The sequence below is a fragment of the Sus scrofa genome, chromosome 1, assembly GCF_000003025.6.
Source record: "Sus scrofa isolate TJ Tabasco breed Duroc chromosome 1, Sscrofa11.1, whole genome shotgun sequence".
Taxonomy (NCBI): domain Eukaryota; kingdom Metazoa; phylum Chordata; class Mammalia; order Artiodactyla; family Suidae; genus Sus; species Sus scrofa.
The window spans coordinates 253,941,527-253,967,819 of NC_010443.5; the positions used below are offsets into that span (position 1 = coordinate 253,941,527).

At 45.7% G+C, this 26,293-nt stretch overlaps 2 protein-coding genes across 5 annotated transcripts in view; both read right to left on the reverse strand.

Annotated features, from left to right (window-relative positions):
* The window catches only part of RNF183 (ring finger protein 183), a 42,581-nt gene extending 17,405 nt beyond the window's left edge, over positions 1–25,176 (reverse strand). The window contains exons 1-8 of the mRNA XM_021067676.1: positions 25,045–25,176; positions 21,456–21,551; positions 18,001–18,144; positions 15,531–15,605; positions 13,701–13,845; positions 12,013–12,080; positions 10,634–10,775; positions 8,793–8,955 (exon numbers count right to left, since the gene is read on the reverse strand). The gene's annotated coding sequence lies outside the window, so the exon portion shown is untranslated. The remainder of the gene's footprint in view (positions 1–8,792; positions 8,956–10,633; positions 10,776–12,012; positions 12,081–13,700; positions 13,846–15,530; positions 15,606–18,000; positions 18,145–21,455; positions 21,552–25,044) is intronic.
* WDR31 (WD repeat domain 31) lies at positions 1,044–25,243 on the reverse strand. 4 transcript variants are annotated; one of them, XM_005660341.3, is made up of 11 exons: positions 25,045–25,243; positions 21,456–21,551; positions 18,001–18,144; positions 17,363–17,495; positions 15,531–15,605; positions 13,701–13,845; positions 13,506–13,606; positions 12,013–12,080; positions 10,634–10,775; positions 8,793–8,955; positions 1,044–7,297 (listed from the first exon to the last, which is right to left on the reverse strand). In XM_005660341.3, the coding sequence occupies exons 3-11, from the start codon at positions 18,114–18,116 to the stop codon at positions 7,137–7,139; spliced, it is 1,104 nt and encodes a 367-aa protein (XP_005660398.1). In that variant the 5' UTR covers positions 18,117–18,144; positions 21,456–21,551; positions 25,045–25,243; the 3' UTR covers positions 1,044–7,136. The 4 variants fall into 4 exon arrangements, with proteins under 4 accessions (XP_005660398.1, XP_020923319.1, XP_020923322.1 ...); XM_021067660.1 differs by lacking the exon at positions 17,363–17,495 and having other exon boundaries at positions 4,424–7,297; positions 25,049–25,173; XM_021067663.1 differs by lacking the exons at positions 17,363–17,495; positions 21,456–21,551 and having other exon boundaries at positions 4,424–7,297; positions 25,049–25,161.

Genomic DNA, 26,293 nt, shown 5'->3' on the forward strand with positions numbered 1-26,293 from the left:
TTAAGGATCCACCATTGTCACTGCCATAGCATGGGTTCGATCCCTGGCCTGAGAACTTCTACAGGCTGCAAGTGCAGCCAAAAAGAGGAGTTCCCGTCGTGGCACAGTGGTTAACGAATCCGACTAGGAACATGAAGTTGTGGGGTCAATCCCTGTCCTAGTTCAGTGGGTTAAGGATCCGGCGTTGCCATGAGGGGTGGTGTAGGTTGCAGACGCAGCTCGGATCCAGCATTGCTGTGGCTCTGGTGTAGGCTGGTGGCTACCGCTCTGATTAGACCCCTAGCCTGGGAATCTCCATGTGCCGTGGGAAAGCGGTCCTAGAAAAGGCTAAAAGACAACAACAACAAGATAAAAAAAACCCAAACTGATTTCCTCCTCACTGAAATAAATAAATAGATACAGAAAGGTATAAAATAGAAAACAAATTATCTTTAAACTTAATACCGAGACAGCATTGTTAACATTTTGGCTCTATTTCTTCCAGACCTTTCATATATGAATGTACAGACATCATATATGCAGGTATATTTTTACCATAATCAGACAAAGCTGTATAGGGCTCTTTTGTTACCTGTTTTTTTTTTGTTGTTGTTGTTGTTGTTTTGTTTTGCTTTTTAGGGCTGCACCGGCAGCACATGGAAGTCCCCGGGCCAGGGGTTGAATCCGAGCTACAGCTGCGGGACTATACCACAGCCATAGCAATGCCAGATCCGAGCTGCCCTCTACACGACAGCCCACAGCAATGCTGGATCCCCAACCAGAATTCCTGTTACCTGTTTTTTCCACTTAGGGTGAGTCATGGACAAAGGTCCATGAAGCCTCATTTTAAATATCTGCAAGGTAAATATCTGAGAGTTCAGCACCTGGACATGCAGTACTAGTTGAAACCAGTGTTATTTATTGGAAGACTCAGATTGTGAAAGTGGTTTGTACACATATAAAGTTTTATTGTTGAATTCCAGTCTTAAAAAAAAAAAATTCCGGTCTTGACTGGGGATATCAGGTAGAATCAAAAATCAAAACCAGTTGGTTCAGCATCTTTCTTTTTTGTTCATGGCCACCCCATAGCATAAGGAGTTCCAAGGGCCAGGGAGATCAGATCTGAGCCCTACTTGTGAGCTAGCCCGCAGCTGTGGCAAAGCCGGATCCTTTAACCCACTGTGCCAGGCCAGGGATGGAACCTGCATCCTATTGCTGCAGAGACGCTGTCAATCCCATGTATCACAGCAGGAACTCCTTAGCTTCTTTCTAATGTTGGCCCATGGAGCTGCCACTTCCTTAGCACAGTCTTCAACATCTACACATTCATCTTTAATTTTATAGCTGCACCCACAACATATGGAAGTTCTGGTCCAAAGACTGAATCCAAGCCACAGCTGCAGCAACACGGGATCCTTTAACCCACTGTGCCAGGCTGGGGATCGAACTCGTACCTCCGGAGTGACCTGAGCTGCTGCAAATTCTTAACCCACTGTGCCATGGTGGGAACTCCTACATACTCATCTTTAAAACTGAGGGTTGCAAAGATTAAGAGCACAGAGTGTTACCAAGGGTATGAAACAAATGCAACTCTGCTGACTCGCCTGCACAGCGGGTGGGAGTGTGAACTGGGACAAACCTATTGGGAAAGAGGTGGTATCTTCGAAAAGTGATCATGCAAAGTTACCCTGTGGCCCAGAAAGACCTCTGCTGGTTATATAATGAGCACCAATGCATGTATATTTTACCAAATGACATAATATTAGAATGTTCATAGCAGCAGTACTTATAAGAGCCCCACACTGGAAACTACCCATGTGCCCATCAGTAGTTAAGTGGTTAATTATAATACTGTCACACAACAGAATACTATCCAGCAATGAGAAGGAATGATATTCAGCTACATACAACAATGTGAATTAACCTCACAATCGTGTTGAGCAAGAGAAGCCTGACCAAAAATAAGAGCACGTACTGTTTTATGTAAATCTATTGCTGTATAACCAACTGTCCCAAAACTTAGTATCTTAAAACAAGTTATTATTTTTCATGATTGTATGAGCTACCTGTACAGTTTCCTTTCTGACTTCATCTGCAGCTGCATTCAGCTGCAGATCTGGCAGGGTTGAGTGGTCCAAAGTGACCTGGTTCACATGTGTTGTGGTGCTGGATTCTTTTCCACATGGCCTAGGTCACCTCCCTGACATGAAGACTTCCGAGTAGCATTCCAGGAGGTTGAAAGTGAACCTGCAAGCTTTCTTTAAGGCCGAGCCTCAGACTTGCACAGCATTTGTTCCTCTGCATTCCGTTGGTCAACCAAGTCAAAGACCCACACAGATTCAAGGGGTGGGAAAATAGATCCCACCCTTTAATGAGATGTTACCTTGCAAAGGGTCACGCATGCAGGGATGGGAGAAATTTGTGGCCGTATCTTCATGTACTACAATAAGATTCCACTTATATAAAGTAGAAGAGCAGACAAAACCAATGTATGCTGTTACAGACTCCTTGGCAGACGCTCTGGAGGGAAGTACAAAGAAGGCCATCTGGGTTCTTGGCCGTATCACGTGTCTTCATCTAGGTTACTAGCGTGTGCTCAGCATATGAAAACTCGGCCAGCGATAAACTTAAGCTGTCTGCAACTCTTTTTTTGGCCGCTTATGTGGAAATTCCTGGGCTAGGGATCGAACCTGCGCCACAGCAGCAACCTGGCCACGAAAGTGACAAAGCCAGATCCGTAACCTACTGTGCTACAAAAGGACTCCTGTCTGAAACTATTTATGATTTCTATATTGGAATTAAAAGTTGAAAGATTATGCAGTGGCTTAAAAAGCATGTTCATGTCTCTTTCAAGTCACGGTCCCGCTGGTCAGGCTGTTGGTAGAGTTCAGCTCCCGGAGGTTATTTGGGACCCCGGGTTCCTTCTTTCTTGTGTTCCATCATCTTGTCCTTGACTGAGTAGCTGAAGCTCTTCTTGGCGGTCTGCATTCCACCAAGTGGAAAGGGACCCAGAGGGGGAGTCCTGGACAAACATGTTCGTTTTGGCTAATAAGGCGGAAGTGACACACATCGCTTCCAATCACAATCCACTGACACGAGTTTATTCTCACGGCCGTGCCTAGCTGAGAATGTGGTCTTAGCTGAACAGCCTAGGCCAGGAAATGCCAACTTCAGGAACAACTAGCAGTCTGTTTTTAAAGATAAAGCTGTTCTTTAATGATGACGTTTTCAAAAGGCCACCCAGAAAAAAGCTAAGTTCAGGCATTCCCACTGTGGTTCAATGATAACAAACTTAACTGGTATCCATGAGGACCTGGCTTTGATCCCTGGCCCTGCTCAGTGGATTAAAGATCCCATGTTGCTGTGGCTGTGGTGAAGGCCAGCAGCTCAGCTCTGATTAGACCCCTAGCCTGGGAACTTCCACATGCTGCAGATGTGGCCCTAAAAAGACAAAAAAGAAAAAGAAGAAGTGAAGTTCCTTTCTCTTAGTGTTGAAAGATTAAAACCACCAAGTGACCTGAGTTCGATACTTGTAATTCCTAGGTCAAAATGAAGGCTGTTACGGACTGAAAAGAACATGTCTCTCAAGACTAATGCTGAAAACCCCTATATCTGAAGGTACCTTTCTGCTGCTACAGCTAAAAGATTGGTATTTTTTCTTCAGTGACTGGGAACTCAGGACTTCTGGAGAATCTTCTTGAATAATCATTGTCCAGGAAGACAGTGACAATGGGGACTTATCTGATACTTTAGTACCACCAATGACAGTCACTGCATCACAGTTCTTGGTGGTAGCTATTTGAAAAAGAACAATGACTCTCTTCCAGATCATTTTTAACTTTTCAGTAAAAATAAAGGTCATCTTTTAAGAGAGTTTAAACCACAAAGAAAGCAAATAAATAAAAGGTCATTAATAATCACCACTCATTTTCCTTAAAGATATAAATATTTTAACTCATGTAGGTAAATACATAAATTTAAAAATTTAATATATAATTGGCCAGATTCCAAGGACTTAATTTTCCTAGAAAAAGTCAGTTGTCTTTGGAAAATCCCTTTATATGATTTTAGAGGAACAGACTCGAAAATGAAGTGTTCAGGAGTTCCCCTCATGGCTCAGTGGAAACAAATCTGACTAGCATCCATGAGGACACAGGTTCGATCCCTGGCCTTGCTCAGTGAGTTAAGCATCTGGTGTTGCCATGAGCTGTGGTGCAGGTTGCAGACATGACTCCGATGCTGTGTTGCTGTGGCTGTGGCGTAGGCCAGCAACTACAGCTCCGATTTGACCCCTAGCCTGGGAACCTCCATATGCCACTGGTGTGGCCCTAAAAAGACAAAAGACAAAAAAAAAATGAAGTGTTCAATGAACAAATGAATGCGTTTTAGCAGCCTGTATCTTAGTTGCTCAGAGTACCTGATTAGGGTATATAAGACTGAAAAATCCGATAAAACATTTGCATTTATTAATCAACTTTCTACTTAAAATGCACAGATAAGGACTATTTACATCAAGCAGGTGTAGCGTGTAGGAAGCAATTTAATTGGTAACAACTGGTTTAATTCCTCAGTGGCCTCCTATTTTCTCACATGTATGTTCCTTCTGGCTCCTTCCCTGGAACTCCATCCCAACCCACTCCCTTGGATCTTCTGTCTAACCTCTAGAAGAGAGGCTCAGCTGTAGCACTAATAGTTCAGGATACACTAGGACTTTCCCTGAGACACCTGTCTACTGCTCGTGGGCACCTGGCCGGGAGGATGTCCTTGGAGCCAAAAAGTTAATAACTAGTCTAGAAAATACACAAACAATGTCACGGTCTACAAATTTCTCAAGTGAACTTTGTGACATCATGCAGAGGCAAAGGGCTGAGGAGGAGAGGCAGGCAAGACTCAGGCTCAAATCGCAGTTCCTCCCCTTCCTCCCGACGTGCGTAACCTCAGGCGAAGGACTGGGCGTCCCTGGGCCTCAGCTTCCTCATCTGCGACACGGGACTAACAGAACTGCAGTGAGACGGAAGGTATTCAGCCATCTGTTCGGTGCTCAGTGATGCAGCTTCCTCTCCCACCACCCTCTCTGTCCTTCCAGGGCTCAAAGATCTCTAACTTAAGGAGTCACGGGGAAGCTGAACAACGACGCAAGATGTAAAAAATATGGTCTAAGGAGAACGATGAAGGGATGGTAAATGTGTCGTTTTGAAAGGGCAGCGTTTAGTCTGGACAGAGAGGGCAGTAAGTAGCTAGAACTGCCACTTGCAAGGACCCAGATCCTGCTTGGCATTTAACATAGTCTAATCCTCAGAGTGGCCCTGTGAGGGTGTATGATTATGGGCTCCATATTATTATTATCATTATTTGTGGTTTTTTTAGGGCCACACCCGTGGCATATGGAGATTCCCAGGCTAGGGATTGAATCAGAGTTGCAGCTGCCGGCCTGCACCACAGCCATGGCAACGCCAGATTCGAGCTGCCTCTGCAATCTACACCACAGCTCACGGCAACACGGGATCCCTAACCCATTAAGCGAGGGCCAGGGATCACACCTGCATCCTCGTGGATACCAGTCAGGTTTGTTGCCGCTAAGCCATGACGGGAACTCCAGGCTCCATATTATAAGTGAGGCAACTGAGGTTTTATAACTTTCCCAAGATGATCCAGCTAAATGGAGAAACAGAGTCCAACTCAGGTCTGATGCTTTGTACTAGCTTAAGATTCTCCCTGGTGTCTGGAGACAGCACGGGGGAGCCAGCCCTGAAGAGGAGCAGGAGAGGGACAAGGAAGACTGCTATCCTTCACTGGTATCAGGGACAGGCAAGGGACAGAGAGGACAAACACTTTCTTTGGGATTCATTAGAAAGGGACTCTCTAGGCCTCAGCTGCCTTATGTGTGGGCCTGCCCGAAGGTGTTGTGACTGTTTTCCCTGGAGGAAAGCAGGCTATAAGCACCAGGCTGGGGGCGGATCTCCTGGGGGCCACACAGGCAGACACGAGCACCCTGCCCCTTCTCACTGAGGGTGCTCTGGCTGGCATAGTTGAGTCCATCTTTTGACTTTTTATTTTCCATGGTTATTGCAGAGATTCCCTTTGCCTCACTCTGGTCATTCTCCAGGAAGAGTTTATATAAAATTACATGCAAATATTAAAATATACAAGTGAAATTCTGCAGCCTTATTCTCCGTTTCCTCTCCATGGAATGGATCTGATGACGCATATAACTCTGGGAGGCTCGCTGTGGTTGGCAGCCTCTCCACACCCTCTCGGGTCTTGTGTCCACGCAGCCCTAGCACCGGTCCCGGGATGTGCCACCTCCCGCTCTGTGACTAATGTGAAGAGAAACCAAGCCTTCTGCTTTCTTGCCTGAACCTCGATTCTTCACATTGCTGAGAGCAGGGATTAGTGCTTAATCTCAGGCCTATAATCCATTTCCTCCACAGAGCTGTACCATTCTTTCCCAGCTAGGAAATTTTGACGCAGCCAAAACAGGGTTTCCGGCCCTGCTGCATTTTTTTTCTTTCTTTTGTGGAGACACGGAAAAGGTCAGCTGAACAGACTCAGACCTGTGTTCTGACTCTCACAGATAGAAGCCTGTCACTCTTATACCTATGGTCATCACTTTGAGCCATAACTTATTTATTTATTTATTTTTGAAGAGTCCCTGAAGCTTATTAAAAATTGCACACGGAGGAGTAACAAATCCGACTAGTATCCATGAGGAGTTGGGTTCGATCCCTGGCCTCGCTCAGTAGGTTAAGGACCCAGCATGGCTGTGAGCTGTGGTACAGGTTGCAGATGCGGCTCAGCTCTGCCGTTGCTGTGGCGTTGGCCAGCAGCTACAGCTCTGATTCGACCCCTAGCCTGGGAACTTCCATATGCCGCGAGTGCGGCCCTAAAAAGAACCCCCCCCAAAAAAAACACTGCATGTGGATTTAACTTAGATTGAGAACCTAAGTTACGGTTGTATCCGTGTTTCTCATCTCTGCACCTGATTTTGAACCACTGGACTTCAACTGACTTTTAACAGTGATGTACCTTCTAAAAGAACCTAAGCAAAGAACACTAACCCCACATCATCCTCCCCCAAGATGACATGAACAAACACAAAGTCACACTGAGAAAGGAGGGGCCAGCATTTGCTATTGTCCAGTGACAGTCTCTTAGTCTCAGAATGCTGCTACTTCCCGCAGTTCCAGCCCTCGGCTGTGGTCCACCCTGAGTAAGTGAATTCCTCTGCTGAAACTTGCACACAGTAAGGAGATGGTGTCGGCAACAGCCAGGGAAGTCAAAGGTCCCGATCCATCCAGAGACAAGGTGAAAAGGCAGACTGGGGAAGGAGGGGCCGAGAGTGCAACATCAGGAAACAGCATCTTTGTGAGAAACCCACAGAGACAAAGCACGAGCTGTGCGCACCTAACCCAGATAAGAGAGCACTGTGTCCCTCAGAGAGATGGGCACTGGCAGGCAAGTCAACCCCAAGACGTCAGCTATAGAGATGGCACAGGGAACCAACAGGACACATACCACCTGCAAGTATGTCTGACAACTGATGCCTCACCTCCCAGGCCAAGTTAAAATGCTGCCCTCAGTTACCTGCCCAGAGAACAAAGCACAGGTCAGGGTCAGTCAGGGTCAGGCGGAGAAAAGCAGATAAGGACACTGATCTTCAGCTGCTGGCTCCCTTGGGCTTGGGGACAAAGGATGCTGGGGCACCTGAAGGGCAACCTCCTCTAATCACTTCTTGCAGGCTGCTCTTTTTTTTTTTTGGCCCCTCTTATGGTCAGGGATGAAACCTGAGCCACAGCAGTGACAATGCCAGATCCTTAGCCACTAGGCCACCAGGGAACTCCTTGCAGATTGCTCTTCTAAGAGCTGAGGTGCATACCTGCCGGGCAGGGCAGCGCTCTCAGACCTGCTTCTCCCCAGTCTCAGGTTTATGGTCCCTGAATCTAGAACAGCTGCTCTCCTCCTCCTTGCACAACTCCAGGTGGGGGTGCAGCAAGGCTGTGCTTGCTGTGGAAAGCTGCCCTGTGAGCTGCTAGATGTGATCCCACATCTTTTCTCTGAGGGGGCGACCCTATCCTCCCATGCTGGGAGCTAAGTTTCTGAAGGATTACTGTCAAAAGGATTTGGCTTGAGGTTCTCTGAATTAATGCTATTCCTGTGGCTGGCAGAACCCAGTGCCCATGACAGAATAACATGGAGGCAGTACGGTGCTGGTAAATTGGCTTTTTGGAAGAAATAAAACCACCTTTATTCATAGCATTTGCCCATGTTCGTGGTGTAAACACTCACACCATGACCATATTAAATATTCCTGAATCTAACAGTCAGTGCTGGCACACCACTGCATCAAGGACTCTGGGGCACTTGTTCCTAAAACATCATTTTCTCTGTGCTTTGAAGTTTCTGCCATTCCAAACCTTGGCTGCAGAGTCAAGAGAAGGCAGAGTCTTTCTGGGACAATCCTTGCTCACCCCTGCTGAGCTGAGGCTCTCATTTTAGTACTTAAAAATGAATTTTAAAATGGTAATTCTTATTCTCTTTTCCAGACGCTTTAAACATCACAAGTTAAAACCTGATGAGGAGTTTCAGGCAGAAAGAATAAAAGAGCCAAATACATTTGAGCTCTCAGGAATGAGTCTGCACAACATGATATCAAGGGTTATGTGGTGACGGCTCCTAGCTAGAGGCTGAACACAGATTCCGGTCTCTTGGTGTTATCTCTTAACCACTATGGGACTGGACAGGGCAGGACATGGGTGGCTTTGTCTACGCTGAGCAATAGAAAGAAAGAGTTTTAAGGGAGGCTGGCTCCTTACCTCCAGTATCTTCGTTCCAGATCTTCACCTTGCAGTCATGTGATGAGGTAGCAATTACAGGCATGGAGGCTAATGCTCTTGGTAGAAAGACACAGGATGCAACAGTCTGGAAATGGCCTTTATACTCACAGATTCTGTTCCGCGTCTGCCTCAGGTCCCACAACTGCAGAGCAATGACAGACGAGCTCGCACATGCATATTTCTGTAGCTTCATAGCGGCTTCATTCGCTGATGTCCTCTCCCCATCCTCTTATGATGCACCTACTCCCTCCATTTACCTCCCCACAGACACCCCTCATCTTCATCCATCCCATCCATAAACCCAGACATCCAGCCATGCAGTGACTATTTTAAGCATCAACCATGTCCCAAATGACCAAGGTTAAGGATGTGTCAGAGGGCTGTTGCCTTCCTCATTGACCTCACAGTTAGGGAAGGGAAAGCTCAAAGTCCTACAGCAGATGGGACAGTATGGGGTCGCCTACTTTCTATGACAGCTCAAGAGCTGCCTCATATCAGCCTCTTGGCATCTGTGGGTCCTGTGGGAACCCCACAGTTAGGAGCACCTTCTCATAAGTGCATACAAGTGCAGACCTTCTGAGTCAACGCCTAGATGCTGAATCTCAGTATAGGAAGGGGAGACACCACGACAAGGGAGACGAGAGGCCTGCCGGCCCACTCTTGTGCACACAAATCAGAGAATAATGTTCGTGGACAGAACATGGAATTGTGTCCAAACAATAATGAAATTGCCGGACACCATGTCATCCAAGGAACAGTTGTAAGAGCTGCAAATGCTTAGTTTGGAGAAGAGATGCTGTATCAACAGCCTGGGATTCGCCACCTCAACCAACCACTTCCTAGAGGTGTGGTCTTATACAAGAGGTTTCAACTTGCCAGGCCTCTATTTTCTCATCTGTAAGATGGGAACTCTAATAATACCTAACTTACGAGCTTATATGCAGGATTTTTTTTTTTTTTTTGTCTTTTTGCTATTTCTTGGGCTGCTCCCATGGCATATGGAGGTTCCCAGGCTAGGGGTCCAATCGGAGCTGTAGCCACCAGCCTACGCCAGAGCCACAGCAATGCAGGATCCGAGCCGCGTCTGCAACCTACACCACAGCTCACAGCACCGCCGGATCGTTAACCCACTGAGCAAGGGCAGGGACCGAACCCGCAACATCATGGTTCCTAGTCGGATTCGTTAACCACTGCGCCACGACAGGAACTCCTATTTGCAGGATTAAATGAGATAATGCACGTAACGTGCTCAGCCCAGTGCCTCACACATTGTAAATGTCTGATAAAATGGGAGCGATCATTGTCCCATTGGGATACCAGATAAGCATTTGAACTGCTATTTTATAATTAGGAATCCCAAGTACTTTGGAGGAGCCTAGGTAATCTATCCCAAAATTAATTGCAAGGAAAGGAATACGGGTAACGGATGGGTGGGCCCTCGATCAACAGCAGAGCCCCAAACTTGCTGAAGCGCTTGAACTCCCTTCCTGTGACCACATGTACAATGGAGACACACTTGCTTCTTCAAACAGTCCTTCCCTTTTCTAAGCTCAGGTGGGAGCAGGACACCAGTAAGGCAGTTGGTTCTATGTTTAGCACCTTCCTATCTTGACTCTCATCACGTTCTTCTTTTCTATGACCAATGTACAGAGCTTAGGCAATGGAGGGTTCTGGAAAGAAGCATCTGGAATGCAAAGGATCACTCAGAGTATGCACCTGGAATAGGCCTGAGACATCAGTGTAGCCCAGTACAGGCATGAGGCCAGAGGAAGTAATTTCTCATCGGCCACCAAACATCTGGACCCCACCCAGTGTCTCACCGTGGCTTCGCAGCCTTCCCCTCCAAAGCCGCTGCTGCAAGAGATACACCTGTGTCCATCCTCACTGACCTCGCAGTAGGTCTGGATGTGCTGCTTTGTGGGAAATGTATGAGCTATCTGCAGCCCCCGACTGTCCCACAATCTGAAAGAAGTTACAACAGAAAACAGGTTTGTAGTAAATGTGCTGAAATGAAATGCACCTGTAACAACCCACTAATATCAAAGTCTTGGCTCTTTGCTGTTTGACCAGTCAGAATGGAACATCATGATTCACCTAAAAACAGCAACATGAACCAGATCAGTCTCAGAGATGCCAAAGCTGGCAGGAAATAACCAAATTGAATGCCATCTGAGTCCTTTCTATTTTGAGATCTAGTTAATAGGAATTTAGACCAAGCATCTTAATTGTACAAGTTAATTTGTTAATTTAGTCCTTCGGGATACTACTTTTAACAGACAGGAGATCTGTGCCTGTGATTTAAAAAAATTTTTTTTGTCTTATTGCCTTTTCTAGGGCCGCTTCCACGGCATATTGGAGGTTCCCAGGCTAGGGGTCTAATTGGAGCTGTAGCCACCGGCCTACGCCAGAGCCACAGCAACGTGGGATCCGAGCCGCCGTCTGTGACCTACACCACAGCTCACAGCAATGCTGGATCCTTAACCCACTGAGCAAGGCCAGGGATCGAACCTGCAATCTTATGGTTCCTAGTCAGCTTCGTCAACCACTGCGCCACCACGGGAACTCCGATTTTAAATTTTTTAAAAAAGATATTTCTCAGCATGGAGAGGAGCAGTCATCACTACAAAATCAGATACAAAAGATTTATAGGCGTTGGCCAACCTGAGCCATGGGGCCTACTAGGGAGTGTTTTGTTTTACCTCTTATTTTTAACATCTTCATCTCATTCCTATCATTTTCTAAGTAGAATCTCTTCTGAGATCCAAAGTTTCTAGACTAAGAAGGATTTACTTCATTTGACTTCCCTGACGGTGATTCTGACGCTGCTTCCACAGGGAGGGCTTCACCTGAGGGCTGGGTGAGGGAGAACATCTGGAGCCAGGCAAGGGCATCCCCTGGAAGGGGTGGGACGAGCAAATGCCTGACCCCAAAGTCAATCTGAACACGTTTCCACAGTGGAGGCCGGCAGAATCAGCTACTTTGAAACCAACCAGAACAAGCTGACCTCCTGCCATTCAACCTCTGATGATCCAAGGGACCAGATCAGAGAGACCCTCATGCTGGTGAGGGGCAGAGGGGCAGAAGGCCATGGGAAGGGCACAGCAACGTGGAGGAGCAGAGCAGGAACAGAGGCAGGTAATAAGCACGGGAGCCACAAACCTTCACCAGAAACACCTTTGCTGCTGTTCAGTAAGCCCACCTGATGGTTTTGTCTTCAGAAGTCTGGAGTATATAAGGTTCTCTGGGGACCCAGCACAGGTGAGTGACCTGGAAGAAAGAACATTTCCAAAACGTCTCCATACCGCGTCATTCCTCTGCTGTAATTCCCATAAACTTTGCTAAACAGCATCTCTGCCATTACTCCTCAAGGATGCCAGACCTAGTACATCTGACTTAGATGGATTTTATGTTTTGCACATACCCTCCAATTGTGCTCCACCTGCAGCTCCTGGGTTAGCAGCAGCAATGGCAGCAGCTGGACCACTTGTGAGCTGTGAAATGTGTGCAGGCACATGTGTGCAGGCACTCTCTCACTGCCTGCCACCCGAATGCTACTGGATGGGTGGCACCTCCAGAGAGCAGCCCCTTTTCTAAAGCGGGACCAATGAAACCCTAGCTTGAGGCCTCCTAGTGTTCAGGAAGAGGGTCTTTGTTTCTCTTTATGCCTGCAGCCCCCTGCTGGACAGGAATGGAACAGTTCTCAAAACAACCCAAGGTAACTGGATTTTCTTTTCTTCCACCAACCCTGCACAAACATAGAGGGCGCAGGGCAAGCACATCTCGCTCTTGGCAGTGGTCTTCAAAACTGGAAAAGACAACGACAATGACTAAAGGACATTACTATAGCTAGTGCTATAATTCTACCCCATTTCAGAAATGAAGACTCCGAGACCCTAAGTAACTTTCTTGGGGTAACACAGTTAAGAAGTGATGAATCCGGAGTTCCCGTCGTGGCGAAGTAGTTAACGAATCTGACTAGGAACCATGAGGTTGCGAGTTCGGTCCCTGCCCTTGCTCGGTGGGTTAACGATCTGGCGTTGCCGTGAGCTGCGGTGTAGGTTGCAGACGCGGCTCGGATCCAGCATTGCTGTGGCTGTGGTGTAGGCCTGGGAACCTCCATACGCCGTGGGAGCGGCCCAAGAAATAGCAAAAAGACAAAAAAAAAAAAAAAAAAGAAGTGATGAATCCATGATTTGAACCCAGGTATGACTGACTCCAAAGGCTGTAGAGGTGAGGTACCAGTCTGCTAGCAAAAAACACTGGTCTTCTTAAGCAGAGCAAATTATACATACAGCAAAAGGTTGGGTTTAATTTCCCTGCATAACGTCACACATACAGAACACACCATAAGCATGAACTGTGAGCTCCTGGAGGTCAGGGACCGTGTCCTGGGTCACTAACCCTGCTTCTAGCACAGCGTCTGGCCCACAGAAGATATAGAATAACTATGTTTTGAAGGAATAAGTGAGGACACCATTTTAAACTCCGGTAGAAACTACTGGAGTTGTTTTCTGGAGCAGAAGCCCTTCAGAATTCATCAAATCCAATAACCCCGAGAGGCTGGGGTCTCACAGAGAGTTAGGACCCCCGCCTCTAACGCCTGGTCCTGGGTCTCCCGATCTCTTTCCCAGGCCCTGCCTCACCCCATGCTCCTTTCTGCTGCCCTGCTCTGTACCAAGTTTGAGTCCGTACCAGGTTTCTGGAGACTGAAGCTTTCTCTACACACTGTCCGGTCCCCACATCCCACAGGAGCAGGGTGTTGTCACGGGAGCCAGTGCACAGCTGTGATGAGTCTTTGGAAACAACGGCAAGAAGATGGTCCATGAGACGGGCCTGGAACAGGGCTTTTCAGAAAGTACCATAGTGTTGGGAAGAGATCAGCTTTACCTGGACTCACAGCCAATCCAGTGACCACCATGGCATGGCCGGAGAACTGCTGCCTTGGTTGTGAAGGGCCTTGCAACTCCCACATCATGACCATCTTGTCGCGAGAGGCGCTGAAGAACTGGTTTGACTTGTGAATACAGGCAATCTGCTCAAGAAAGAAAAGCTCTAGTGTGCTTATTTGACTGGGCTTTCAAATGGGAAACAGACCTGGGGTAAGTGCAACAGCCTGGTGTGCTCTCTCAGTCTGGTTCAAAAATGACTGTTAGGAGTTCTTGTCGTGGCACAGCGGAAACGAATCTGACTAGGAACCATGAGGTTTCGGGTTCGATCCCTGGCCTCGCTCAGTGGGTAAAGGATCTGGTGTTGCCATGAGCTGTGGTGTAGGTCGCAGACGCGGCTCGGATCCGGCGTTGCTGCGGCTGTGGTGTAGGCCGGCAGCTACAGCTCCAATTAGACCCCTAGCCTGGAGACCTCCACATGCTGCAGGTGCAGCCCTAAAGAGCAAAAAAAAAAAAAAAGTTCCCATCGTGGCGCAGTGGTTAACGAATCCGACTAGGAACCATGAGGTTGCGGGTTCAGTCCCTGCCCTTGCTCAGTGGGTTAAGGATCTGGCGTTGCCGTGAGCTGTGGTATAGGTTGCAGACACGGCTCAGATCCTGCGTTGCTGTGGCTCTGGCGTAGGTCAGTGGCCACAGCTCCGATTGGACCCCTAGCCTGGGAACCTCCATATGCCGTGGGAGCGGCCCAAAGAAATAGCAAAAAGACAAAAAAACAAAAAAAACAAAAAACAACCCAAAAAAGCACTGTTAGGTAAGTATATTCTCTGCTATATGACTGTTGCTGTGCCTACATTTTTTTTTTCTTGGTCATGCCCATGGCATGTAGAAGTTCCCGGGCCAGGGGTCAAACCCCCACCACAGCAGTAACCCAAGCCACAGCAGTGACAACACCAGATCCTTAACCCGCTAGGCCATCAGGGAACTCCATGATGCCTACTTTCATTATGAGGGAGTTTTCGTCTGAATTTTTGGTTCACTGAGGTGGACTTCAGAGAAGGGAGTTATATAATTGACATTTTCTATCATTTTTGCTGGAAGCTCACTCTACTCTGTAAGGCTAACAAATTAATTTTTTTTTTTTTTGTCTTTTTTTGTCTTGTTGTTGTTGTTGTTGTTGTTGTTGCTATTTCTTGGGCCGCTCCCGCGGCATATGGAGGTTCCCAGGCTAGGGGTTGAATCGGAGCTGTAGCCACCGGCCTACGCCAGAGCCACAGCAACGCGGGATCCGAGCCGTGTCTGCAACCTACACCACAGCTCACGGCAACGCCGGATCATTAACCCACTGAGCAAGGGCCAGGGACCGAACCCGCAACCTCATGGTTCCTAGTCGGATTCGTTAACCACTGCGCCACAACGGGAACTCCACAAATTAATTTTTATTTAACTGTTGCTGGCTTTAGAAAAAATTTCCCCAACTAGACTAAAAGGTTCCTGCTCATGGAGAGTTTGTCATTTTCCTACCCTAGTAAACATGCATAACTCGGTTAAGCTGGGATAGGTCAGGATGAGTTATTCTCAGCTGCACTCTGCCACCTACTATAGGAAGGGCTTAATAATAAAAGAAAAAGTGTGTCTACTACACCTGTAACAATAGCTAAGTGAATGGTCTGCTCTGCTTTTCCTGGAGTGGGGCTTCCCACCCACCATCAAAAGAAGCCCCTGCATCTTTTCTGAACTCGGACTATTCAGTCACTCTTACTACCTAGAGCCATCAGACACTCCTTTATTCAGTTCCAAATTCTGTCCATGATAACAAGCATATGAGAGTTACCTTGGTGATTTCACGGTCATGTCCTTTGAACCTTTTCACCACATGTCCAGTTCTCCAGTTATAGGCCACAACTGTCTGCAGAGAGTCGTCGGAATATTTTATGTTGTTAAACTGAAATAAGACTCTACCTCATTCTCTACCGAATTTCTCCCTCTCTCTCCAGGTTTTACTGCTGTGTCACTCCTCCTGTCCCCCTACTTTGAGCCCTTCTGTCTCTTCTGGAGACACTGGGCCGCTCCTCTGAGCCTTCCTGATGGGTTTGGGATAACACTCCCCAAGGGGAACTGATTTAGGTTGAGGTTCTGGTGGTAGTGGCTCAAGGAGAATGCACATGGGATTAGATCTTTTTCTCTGACTGTATCGTATTTTTCTTTTTAAAAAATTTGCCACCTTAATCATTTTTAGAGGTATTCACACTGTTGTGAAACAGATCATACTTTTTTTTAACTTTCAAAAATTCTCATCCATAATCCCATCTGCCAGAGAGAATCACTGTTAAAATCTTCTTTCTTCCAGGTACATACTTTAGTATTTTGTTGTATTCCTCCCCCTGAACAGGATTTCAGAAGCATTCTCTGGCCTAGTCTCTGTTACTCATTGCTTGAGGAAGGAGCCCGTTAGTACTTGACCTAGTTAAAGCCCAGTTTCTTAATCTGCAAAAGAGAGAGGATAATCCTTGTCCTATATACCCCTCACAGATGGGGCTCAAATACATAGGGTATCATATGTCTAAGATGATATAGATGTTAAGACAAAATGCTGCCAGTTAAATTATAATATCAAATTTGGGGGAGTTCCCATCGTGGCTCAGCAGAAATGAATCTGACTAGCATCCATGAGGATGGAGGTTCGATCCCTGGCCTTGCTCAGTGGGTTAAGGATCTGGTGTTGCTGTGGCTGTGGTGCAGGCCGGCAGCTACAGCTCCAATTCAACCCCTAGCCTGGGAACCTCCGTATGTCATGGGTGCGGCCCTAAAAAGACCAAAAAAAAAAAAAAGATATCATAATTTTTAGATGCATCCTATTTTCAGAGGTGTTAAAATGCAGAAACATGTGCATCTTAGAATCAGTAAAATAGAGCATGAAAGGCGAATCTGAAGATTCTAAATGGCTATAGAAAATTACAGGCATTATTTATTACAAAAGAATCAACACTTTTGCTAGCAAGGGCCATGCTCTGAGTGCTATGATAGAGCCAAATTAAAGGGAGAGAAAGCAAGCAGATCCAAAGTGACAAGGGGAGGAATCACGGTGCAAACCAACGTAGCATTCTGACAAAAGAGGGGCATAAGAGAGGCTAGAAGTTTCCTTTTGCTAATAACTCCTTTGTCTGCCTGTAGGTGTAAAAATGGATAGGCTGGGATGATACTTGTCATTTATAAAAAGCTTGTGGGTGGCCTGGCAGAGTGCCAAGGATCTTATCACTGGATCTGTCCCGTGCAATTGGCATTATTCTCCCCATTTAATAGATAAGGTGATTGACACTCAAGAAAATTAGAAGACTTGCCCAAAGTTAACAGGTGGTGGCAGAGCAGGAACTGAAACCCAGTCTTTCTAACTCTGAAGCCCATGGTTTTCCACTGCACAATAATGCTGCCAGAAATTCAAAACCAGCACTTCCTTTCCAAATATCCTCCCTTCCCTGCAATAAGCTGGTTCCTCGGGCAGCACTGCAAACTGCACCTTACTTTATTATTATTATTATTATTATTATTATTATTGGCCACGCTTATGGCATACACAAGTTCCCCAGCCAGGGAGCAAACCTGAGCCACAGCATCAACAACCCCAGATCCTTAACTGCTAGGCCACCAGGGAACTCCAAACCCCACCTTATCTTTTCCTCCGGAGACACAGAGGTCTGAGTTCAGAGCAGCAACAACAGAGACGGCATCCACGTGAGCTGGGCTATACTGTTGAAAAGCTTTAGTTTGCATTCTCTCTTCTATAAATCCATCGGGGCTGCTAAAGAGAGGATGGAAAGTGAGGGGCCCAATGGTAGAGGGTGCACAGCCGAGCAAGGGGAAAGAAGCACATGGGCCACAGTAGCAATTCAGGCCAGGCTGAGGGGAAAGATAGGAAAGGAGTAGAGAAAGATGTGCTGACATCACCAGAAATGGTTTTACGAATGCTGCAAATGCTCAGAATGAGTGAATGACTGGGAGCTGATAACGGAAGAAGCCAGGACTCTTTGCTCACTCTAGAGATGGAGGGCCCCTCTCTACGTGGCTGCAGACACTAGCTACTAAGCTGCTTCTCATCCAGAAGGAAACAGACCAAACTGACTGTTCAGGGAAGGTAATCAGTGGTGGCTCAGTTCCCAGACCAGGGACTGAACCTGGGCTGCAGTGGTAAAAGCACCAAATCCTAACCATGCGACCACCAGGGAACTCCAGGCCTGCTCTTTATCTGGCGGAGAACCATAATGAGGGCCGATAAAACTAGGGATCCCGAGGTAAGACTGCTGTACCTGTATCTGTAAGTGCTGTGTTTGAGTTTGCTCTGTAGTTTCCCCATCGCTGCACAGAACCTGCACAAAACCTTCTGGGGCGAAGCTTGTTTCAGATGGCACCTGAGTAACAGCATTCCTTGTGGCTGCTGGAAGTTGTTTTCCCTGTATAGTAAAAAGAAGAATACACACTGCTTATCTTGTTAGGCACAATAACGATTGGTAGTGTGGTTATGTAAAAATAAATCCTTGTTGGGAGTTCCCACTGTGGCACAGCAGAAACGAATCCAAATAGAATCAATAAAATAGAGGGTGAAAATGGAATCTGAAGATTCTAAATGGCTATAGAAAGTTACAGGCATTATTTATTACAAAAGAATCAACATGAGGTTGAGGGTTCGGTCCCTGGCCTCCCTCAGTGGGTTAGGTAGCTGTGGTGTAGGTAGCAGACGCAGCTCAGACCCTGAGTTGCTGTGGCTGTGGCTGTGGCTGGCAGCTGTAGCTCCTATTCCACCCCTAGCCTGGGAACCTCCATATGCCATTGGTGCAGCCCTAAAAAGAAAAAAGAAAAAAAAAAATCCTTGTTTTGAGTAAGACTAACTGGACACATTTGCTTTTCCTCCTTTCTCTGCCTCTCTCTTTAACAGCCTGGGGAATGCATGCACCAACATGGCATTAGCAGATAAAACAAAACAAAACCAATTTGAAAAATACTAAGATCTTCTCTAGAGAGTCAAACATTGAGTTACCGTATGATCCAGCAGTATGCTACTGCTAGGCATATAGCCAAATGAACTGAAGACAGGTGTCCAAACCAAAATTTATACATGAATGTTGCTGGCAGTACTGTTCACAATAACCAAAAGGTGAAAACAACCCAAAAGTCCATCAATGGATACAGGAATAAACAAAATGTGGTATATGTTTACAATGGAATATCATTCAGCCATAATAAGAAATGAAGTACTGCCATATACTATAACACGATGGACCCTGAAAACACCATACAAAAGAGACCAGTCACAAAAGGCCACATATTTTATGAATCTATTTGTATGAAATATCCACACTCAGCAATCTATAGAGACAGCAGATCAGTGGTTGCCAAGGGATGGAGGAAAGAAGAATGGTTACTTAATAGTTGTCTTTGGGGTGATGAAAATGTTCTGGAATGAGATAGTGGTGATAGCTGCATAACACTGTCTATTTCATAATAATAATAGTAATAAATTTACTATGTATATTCTGCTATAATAAATTCTAAGAGTGTGTTTTTGAAAATAATAAATAATTTTCACCAGTGAGGCTTCTTGAAAAAGAGCCTTAGTTATTTAAAGAGTGTAACCTTCCCAGCTTGCGGGATTGCTATTAAATAATTTCATTTTGACACTTCACTAAATCAGTGTGCCAAGGCCATGAGGTTATTTTGTAGGAAAGAATGAGATGTGGGATATCTCGAAGTGTGATCTCAGGACTTCTGGGGGTTCCTGAGACCTTTTTGGGGACTTGTGGGGTCCTACTTTTTCCAACAATGTCTCTGTGTGAGGCCTGATTTTCTTCTTATACTGCAAACCGACCAACACTGCAATAGATTGAATATGGAAGCAGATGTGAGAATCCAATTGTCTTCTGTTTAAGCCAAACAGTAAAGAGATTTGCAAAAATGTAAAACCAATACCACTCTTGGAGTTCCCTGGTGGCACAGTGGGTTAAGGATCTGGTGGTGTAACTGCAGAGGCTCTGGTCGCTGCTATGGTACAGGTTACGTTTACCTCTAAAAATGTCTTTTTGCCATTTCTTGGGCCACTGCCACAGCATATGGAGGTTCCTAGGCTAAGGGTCTAATCGGAGCTGTAGCTGCCAGCCTACACCGCAGCCACAGCAACACAGGATCCAAGTTGCATCTGTGACCTACACCACAGCTCACAGCAACGCCAGATCCTTAACCCACTGAGCAAGGCCAGGGATCGAACCTGCAACCTCATGGTTCCTATTCGGATTCGTTAACCACTGATCCACGAGGGGAACTCCTCCAAAAAACCAGTTTTCTAGGAGAATTTCAGACTGCATTTTGAGAAGCTGCCAGAAGTGACCTCCTGACAAGCATAGGTAACCGGTACAGAAGCAGCCGCAGTGGAAAAAACACTGTGAGTGGCATCAAAAGCCCTGGGCTCATTTCAGTGTGGTTAAACTCCTTTATTCTCAGCCTCCCCATCTACAAATAAGGACACCAGAATAAACACATCTTAGCAGATGATCTGCTCCATAAAAGGAAGGACTCTCATAGTCTTTGTCCCTCAAGTAGCCTGTACAGTGTGACAAACACATTTGTTGTGAAATAGCGAACCTAAGGCCTCCTCTAGTTGAGATGCTGTAAGATTCTCATGCACAGTATAGACACATAAGACAAGGGATCCTGGGGGAAGAGAACCAGAAATAACCTCCTTGACATAAGACAAGACACTTTAGGCCTAAGCCATTCTTTGCTCTAAGTCTGGCCATGACGATTGCTCTTAACCAGGCCAGGGAAACGATAAATCAGTTGTGAAGACTCCCAGTTTGCTTTTGAAGGAAAAGGTGAGCCTGTGGTACATTTTTTTTGTTTTGTTTTTTTGTCTTTTTGCTATTTCTTGGGCCGCTCCTGTGGCAATATGGAGGTTCCCAGGCTAGGGGTCGAATCGGAGCTGTAGCCACTGGCCTATGCCAGAGCCACAGCAACGCGGGATCCGAGCCGCCGTCTGTGACCTACACCACAGCTCACGGCAACACCGGATCCCTAACCCACTGAGCAAAGCCAGGGATCTAACCCGAAACCTCATGGTTTCTAGTCGGATTCGTTAACCACTGAGCCATGATGGGAACCCTTGCGCCAATAAAATAGATTTTTAAAAATAAAATTAAAAAAAAAAAAACACTTTCCCCAATTTTGCTGTTTGGAGGGACACTGGTGTTCTTGCTTGCTGCAAGTAATAACTCCTCCCTTCTTTTTTGGGGGGTATACCCTCTGCATGTGGAAGTTCCCCGGGTCAGGTGTCGAACTTGAGCTATAGCAGTACTAGTGCCACAGCAGTGACAATGTGGAGTCCTTAACCCCAGGAAACTCTCTGGTTGTGTCTTTTGGCTAGACACCCACCAAAGGTAAGGCAAATCCAGTTTATCAGGTAACACAAGCATGCCCACAGGAAAAATTCCAGGAGAGTTTTCAAAAAGCTTAAGCTGTTTTATTGTTTGCAGACAGAGAGAGGTTGCAGGGCTTCCTATCTGCCAACCTAACCCATTTTTCAACACTGTCATCAAACTAAGAACAGATGCCATACATAGATCCAGGTCACTGGAAACTACAGATGCTATAAATGGATTGGCTCTGCTTAAAACTGATTGGATTCTTAGCTGGTATCTTCAGAGAGCCATACTTCCCATCTTGAAGTATAGTCATGGGACATTCTAAGGAAAATAAAATCTTTAGAATTACTCACCCCTAAACCAGTAGGATCTTCTTGGTGAGCTGCCGTATTCAATACTTTGTAATGTTTATCTTTTGGAAAATAGTTCAGGCAGCCACTTCCTAATCTCTGTAATTAGTGAAAAGACACTTAAATTAATCTCTTCTTTAATCGTATGTATGCCATTGAAAGGAGAGTTATAAGGTAAATAAGAGATTGTTAAGTGCAGTTTTCCCTCACAAAAAAAAGTATTTTGCAAAAATGTACACTTCCAATAATTAGGGAAACTACATTGTAAGGTCAATTATACAAATATTGACCTTTAAAATATAAAAAAATTAAAAATTAAAAAATAAAATATATAAAATAGGATACATTTAAACTCATCATCAAATATTTTTATTTTACTCATAGTACTTTTTTCTTTTTTTTCCTTTTTTGGCTGCATTTGTGGCATACAGATGTTCCTGGGATGTCAGAGAGATGAGCTGTATCATTAACGCACTAAGCCACAGTGGGAACTTCTACTCCTAGGACTTCTGTTCATCAAAAATCTTCAGAGCTTACTGTTTTCGTGAGAAAGGCAATTTCTCCTGCTTAAAATAATACTTTAATAGACTTTGTGATGAAAGAGCTTTTCAAAATTATCACATACAAGCTCTTTATTTAAAGATCTGGAGAATGTGGGCAGAAACATTATTTGCCTAAAATTCTAACCAGGTAGAGCTCTTGACTTTTAGTCCAGACTTTCCACTACAAACATCTACAAAGAAGAAACAAAGTTTTACTGCATTTTAACAACTCTATTTTAAGAACTCAAAAAAATTCGAATTATCCGTGACAGCATGGCTTATTTTAAGAATTAAGAGCAGCACAAAATAGTCAGAATAATATTTAATTAAGTGCATTAGCCTTGAAAATAGGCCTAGGTCTAAACTACAGTTCTACTGCAGCCTAGGACAAGCTGTTGAACTTTTTTAAGTCTCACTTTCTTATGCATAAAATGGGGTAATAACTCTATCATTAGACTTCTGTGAAGATTCAAAACAGCACTTAAAATGTCCAAGGACTTTGTAGTTAACTTATTTAATTATTCCACAAGCCCCTGAGATAGATGCTGTTACTATCCTCATTTTGTAGATGAGAAAATTCATGCACAGAGATGTAACTTGCCCAAGTTTACAAGTAAGTTGTAAATACGTACCCTAGCTGAAACCTGAATCCAGGCATTCAGACTCTTAAGAGGCTTTGCTCTCCATCCATGTACTATACTGCATCTCTGAAAAAACTAGTGCATTTTTTGGTTGGTTGGGTTTTGTTTTCTGGGTTTTTTGGGGGTTTTTTTGGCCATATCCAAAGCATATGGAAATTCCCAGACCCGTGCCACAGCACCAGCCCACACTACTGCAGTGACAATGCTGGATCCTTAACCTGCTGCACCACAAGAGAACTCCAAAAATTAGGGCATTTAAAGCTCTTGGGGAGTTCCCACCATGGCTCAGTAGTTAACGAACCTGACTAGTATCCACGTTCGATTCCTGGCCTCTTTCAGTGTAGGTCACAGACGTGGCTCTGATTTGGCATTGCTGTGGCTATGGCTGTGGCCGGCAGCTACAGCCTTGATTCAGTCCCTAGCCTGGGAACTTCCATATGCCGCGGGTGTGGCCCTAAAAAGACCTAAGACAGATAGATAAATAAATAGATAAATACATAAATAAATAAAGCAAGCAAGCTCTTGGTTCAGCCTAGCAAACTATTAGTAACAAATGACAACTACTAGCATGGTTACTAGATTAACAGTGATAGAAGTGCTGAAAGCAGCAATTTCGCCTTTACAAATTCTACTCTTAATACACATATATTAAACTTGCATTACAAATATACACAGAGAACATGCACAAGTGGATATGAGTCTGGAGGATATTAAACTGAAGCCAGTGTCTCCTGACCAGTGAATGTTCATACTAAGGCTAAGAATTCATGATGTTAGATATTATACAGCAAGGCAATTTAAAACCTTGAGAACAAATTACATGTACTTGGATAATATCCAGCTTGTAATTTACTGAGTAGACTAAGAAATGAAAATGCTCTGTAGTTTACACTGTGAACATGCACTATACTTGAGAGGTGGGGCAGTGTCCTGTTGACTTTTGTATTTGCACTTTACGCACAGTCTGGGAGAACAGATGCAAGGCAAACATCTTTTGAATGAATGAATGGCATACTGAGGTGGAAAAGTCTGCTTGACAAGAAGCTTTTTAAAAAGAATGTATAGGGAGTTCCCTTCATGGCTCAGAGGTTAACAAATCTGACTAGGATCCTTGAGGTTGTGGGTTTGATCCCTGGCCTCGCTCAGTGGGTTAAGGATCTGGCAGTGCCATGAGCTGTGGTATAGGTCACAGACTTGGCTCAGATCCTGCATTGCTATTGCTGTGCCTGTGGCGTAGGTTGGCAGCTATAGCTCCGATTCGACCCCTAGCCTGGAAACTTCCACCTGCCATGAGTGTGGCCCTAAAAACCAAAAAAAAAAAAAAAAAAAAAAAAAGTGTATATAGGTATAACTGGGTCACTTTGCTGCACAGCAGAAATTGACAGAACATTATAAATTGTAAATCAACTGTAATAAAATTTTTTTTTAAAAAGAAGCATTTTAAGGACCCAACATGAGAATCCTTTAAATCTGCTCAACAATAAATCCTTTAGAGAGCAGTTACCCTGCCCTGTCCCAGATCTCAGGCCTGGGAAGGCTGGCGAGGACTTGGAAAATCCAGCAACTTCATATGGCTCACAATGTCCTTGTCAGTTCCAGATGGAATCAGGCCTAAATCTGAATCCTAGGACCCATTTCTGTCACAATCTGTTTTCCAAAGGCCTTGAGATACCCAGTGGTTACTCTAACTCAAAGAAATCTCTTTTAACTCTCCAGTACAACATTCCTTAATATACTCCAGAATATATCCACCTATCCACCTGTTATTTTTCATGAAGAAACTGGGACTCAAGAGAGCTGTAAGGTGCTAAAACACACAGGAGCAAAACCGGGGGTACCATACCGTATTCCCCTGGACTTCTGGCCCACTGTTCATGTAAATGATGATTTCACATCTCTTTCCTGCTCCCCAAATCTCCCTGTACACACATTTAAACTACATTCTAGGACACCAAAGAACCTAAACCAAACAAGTAGAAGCACGTGGGAAATGCTCTGATTTGACCTTCTAATGTACAGATGTGGGAAACTAAGGCCGAGAGGATACCAAACAGGGTCTTGCCCAAAGCCATTCAGGGAATCAATACTAGCTCCGAACTCCCAAGGTTGCCCCAAGTTTTGGGGACAACCTGTGCGCAGTTCTTCCTCTCTGGCATCTCAGATCCCAAATGCCCCTAATCCTTTCCACGCGTATGGCCGAAGCTGATTTTTGATAGGAGAGAGGGGGTGGGAAGGAAGAGGGTGGCGGCATTCGTCCATAACCAGAACGTAGCGCCCCCCAACCCAAAGCCGGCCTGAGGTACTCCCAACCCTCTTTGGCCAGGTGGGCGGTTTCGGCTCAAAGAGCGCTGCGGCTCCCACTCCCCCGCCCTCTAGCTGCCCCCTTTCCTCCCGCCCTAGGGTCCTTACCCACCGGCGGGTCGGCCGGGCCAGGAGCTGAGGCCAACCGAGGACGCCGAGGCGGAGGGCGTCCGCAGCCTCTACGCTCCACAGCCTCCCACGCCTCCCTTAGCAACGCGGGGCGCGTCTCTAGGGCTGGAGTCCCTGAGAAAACCCTCCGGGTGCCCTCTCCCACCGCCGAACTCAGTTCCCCTAGCTTCCGGTCTCCCAAAGGTTGAGCGGGGCGCAACAATATGCTTTCCCTACTGCAACAGTGCATGGACGAGGGCCCAGAGAATAGGACCGATGTGTCCACGCTGCCAGAGAATCTATGTAATGCAAAGAAAGCTATCACTGTAATAGCTACGGAGAAATCACTTAATAAATACCATCTTGTAAATTATTCGTTCAGATAGAGATGTTGCTTTATTTCTTTGACGTTTTCCCTGATTCCACCCAGGTTGAGATTCTCCTTTGTACACTTGCCCAGGTCTCCCAATCCTCTCTTCCTTTCATTTTTTTCTTTCATCAAATCTTACAGCCCAGGACTATAGCAAAGAGACCCCTCAGTACCCTCTTGAGATCCAATGAGAAGACAAATCCAGAAACTAACAGCAGCTACAAGACAACGTTTTTGTAGTTGCAATTGAATTGCTTCCAGAGTCTATTCACCTCTGTATTCATAGCAGAGAGCACAGGGTTGCTAGGGGCTTGAATGAATGAATGAATGAATGGCAAGGACCCTAGCCAACATTTCTTTTGCACCCTAGTGGGTGCCTTCTGCAGTGCTGATCTCCCAGCAGAACAAAGACTTGAGTTTCTGAATGTTAGGTGCCTGTGGGAACAGAGGTTGGAGTGGTGAGGGAAATTTACCTTCAAAGAATGTCACGGCTGGTCATAGCGTCTGTCATCCAACCCAGAGGGGAATCCCCTCCACAGCATCCTCATTCAGGGTTCCTTTAGCCCCTGCTGATGTTCCCTCAAGTGATGATGCATTCATTACTTTATTAGTCAGTGGCCTGTTGTTAGGAAACTTCCTCCTGACAGGGGCTGGGATCTACCCTCATGCCACTTGTGACATAGATTTTAGCTCAGAGCTGCTGAAGACTCTCCCTAGACACTTAATCTCTCTTCCTCATAACAGCCTGGCAACTTTCAACCAGGAGAGACTGACTGCTTTGCCCTGGGGGACTGGGCTAGGCTCAGCAAAGCTGCAGAGATGACTTAGCAGATCCCTGCCCATAAGATGCTCTAGCTCTGAGAATACAGCCCCCTGAAA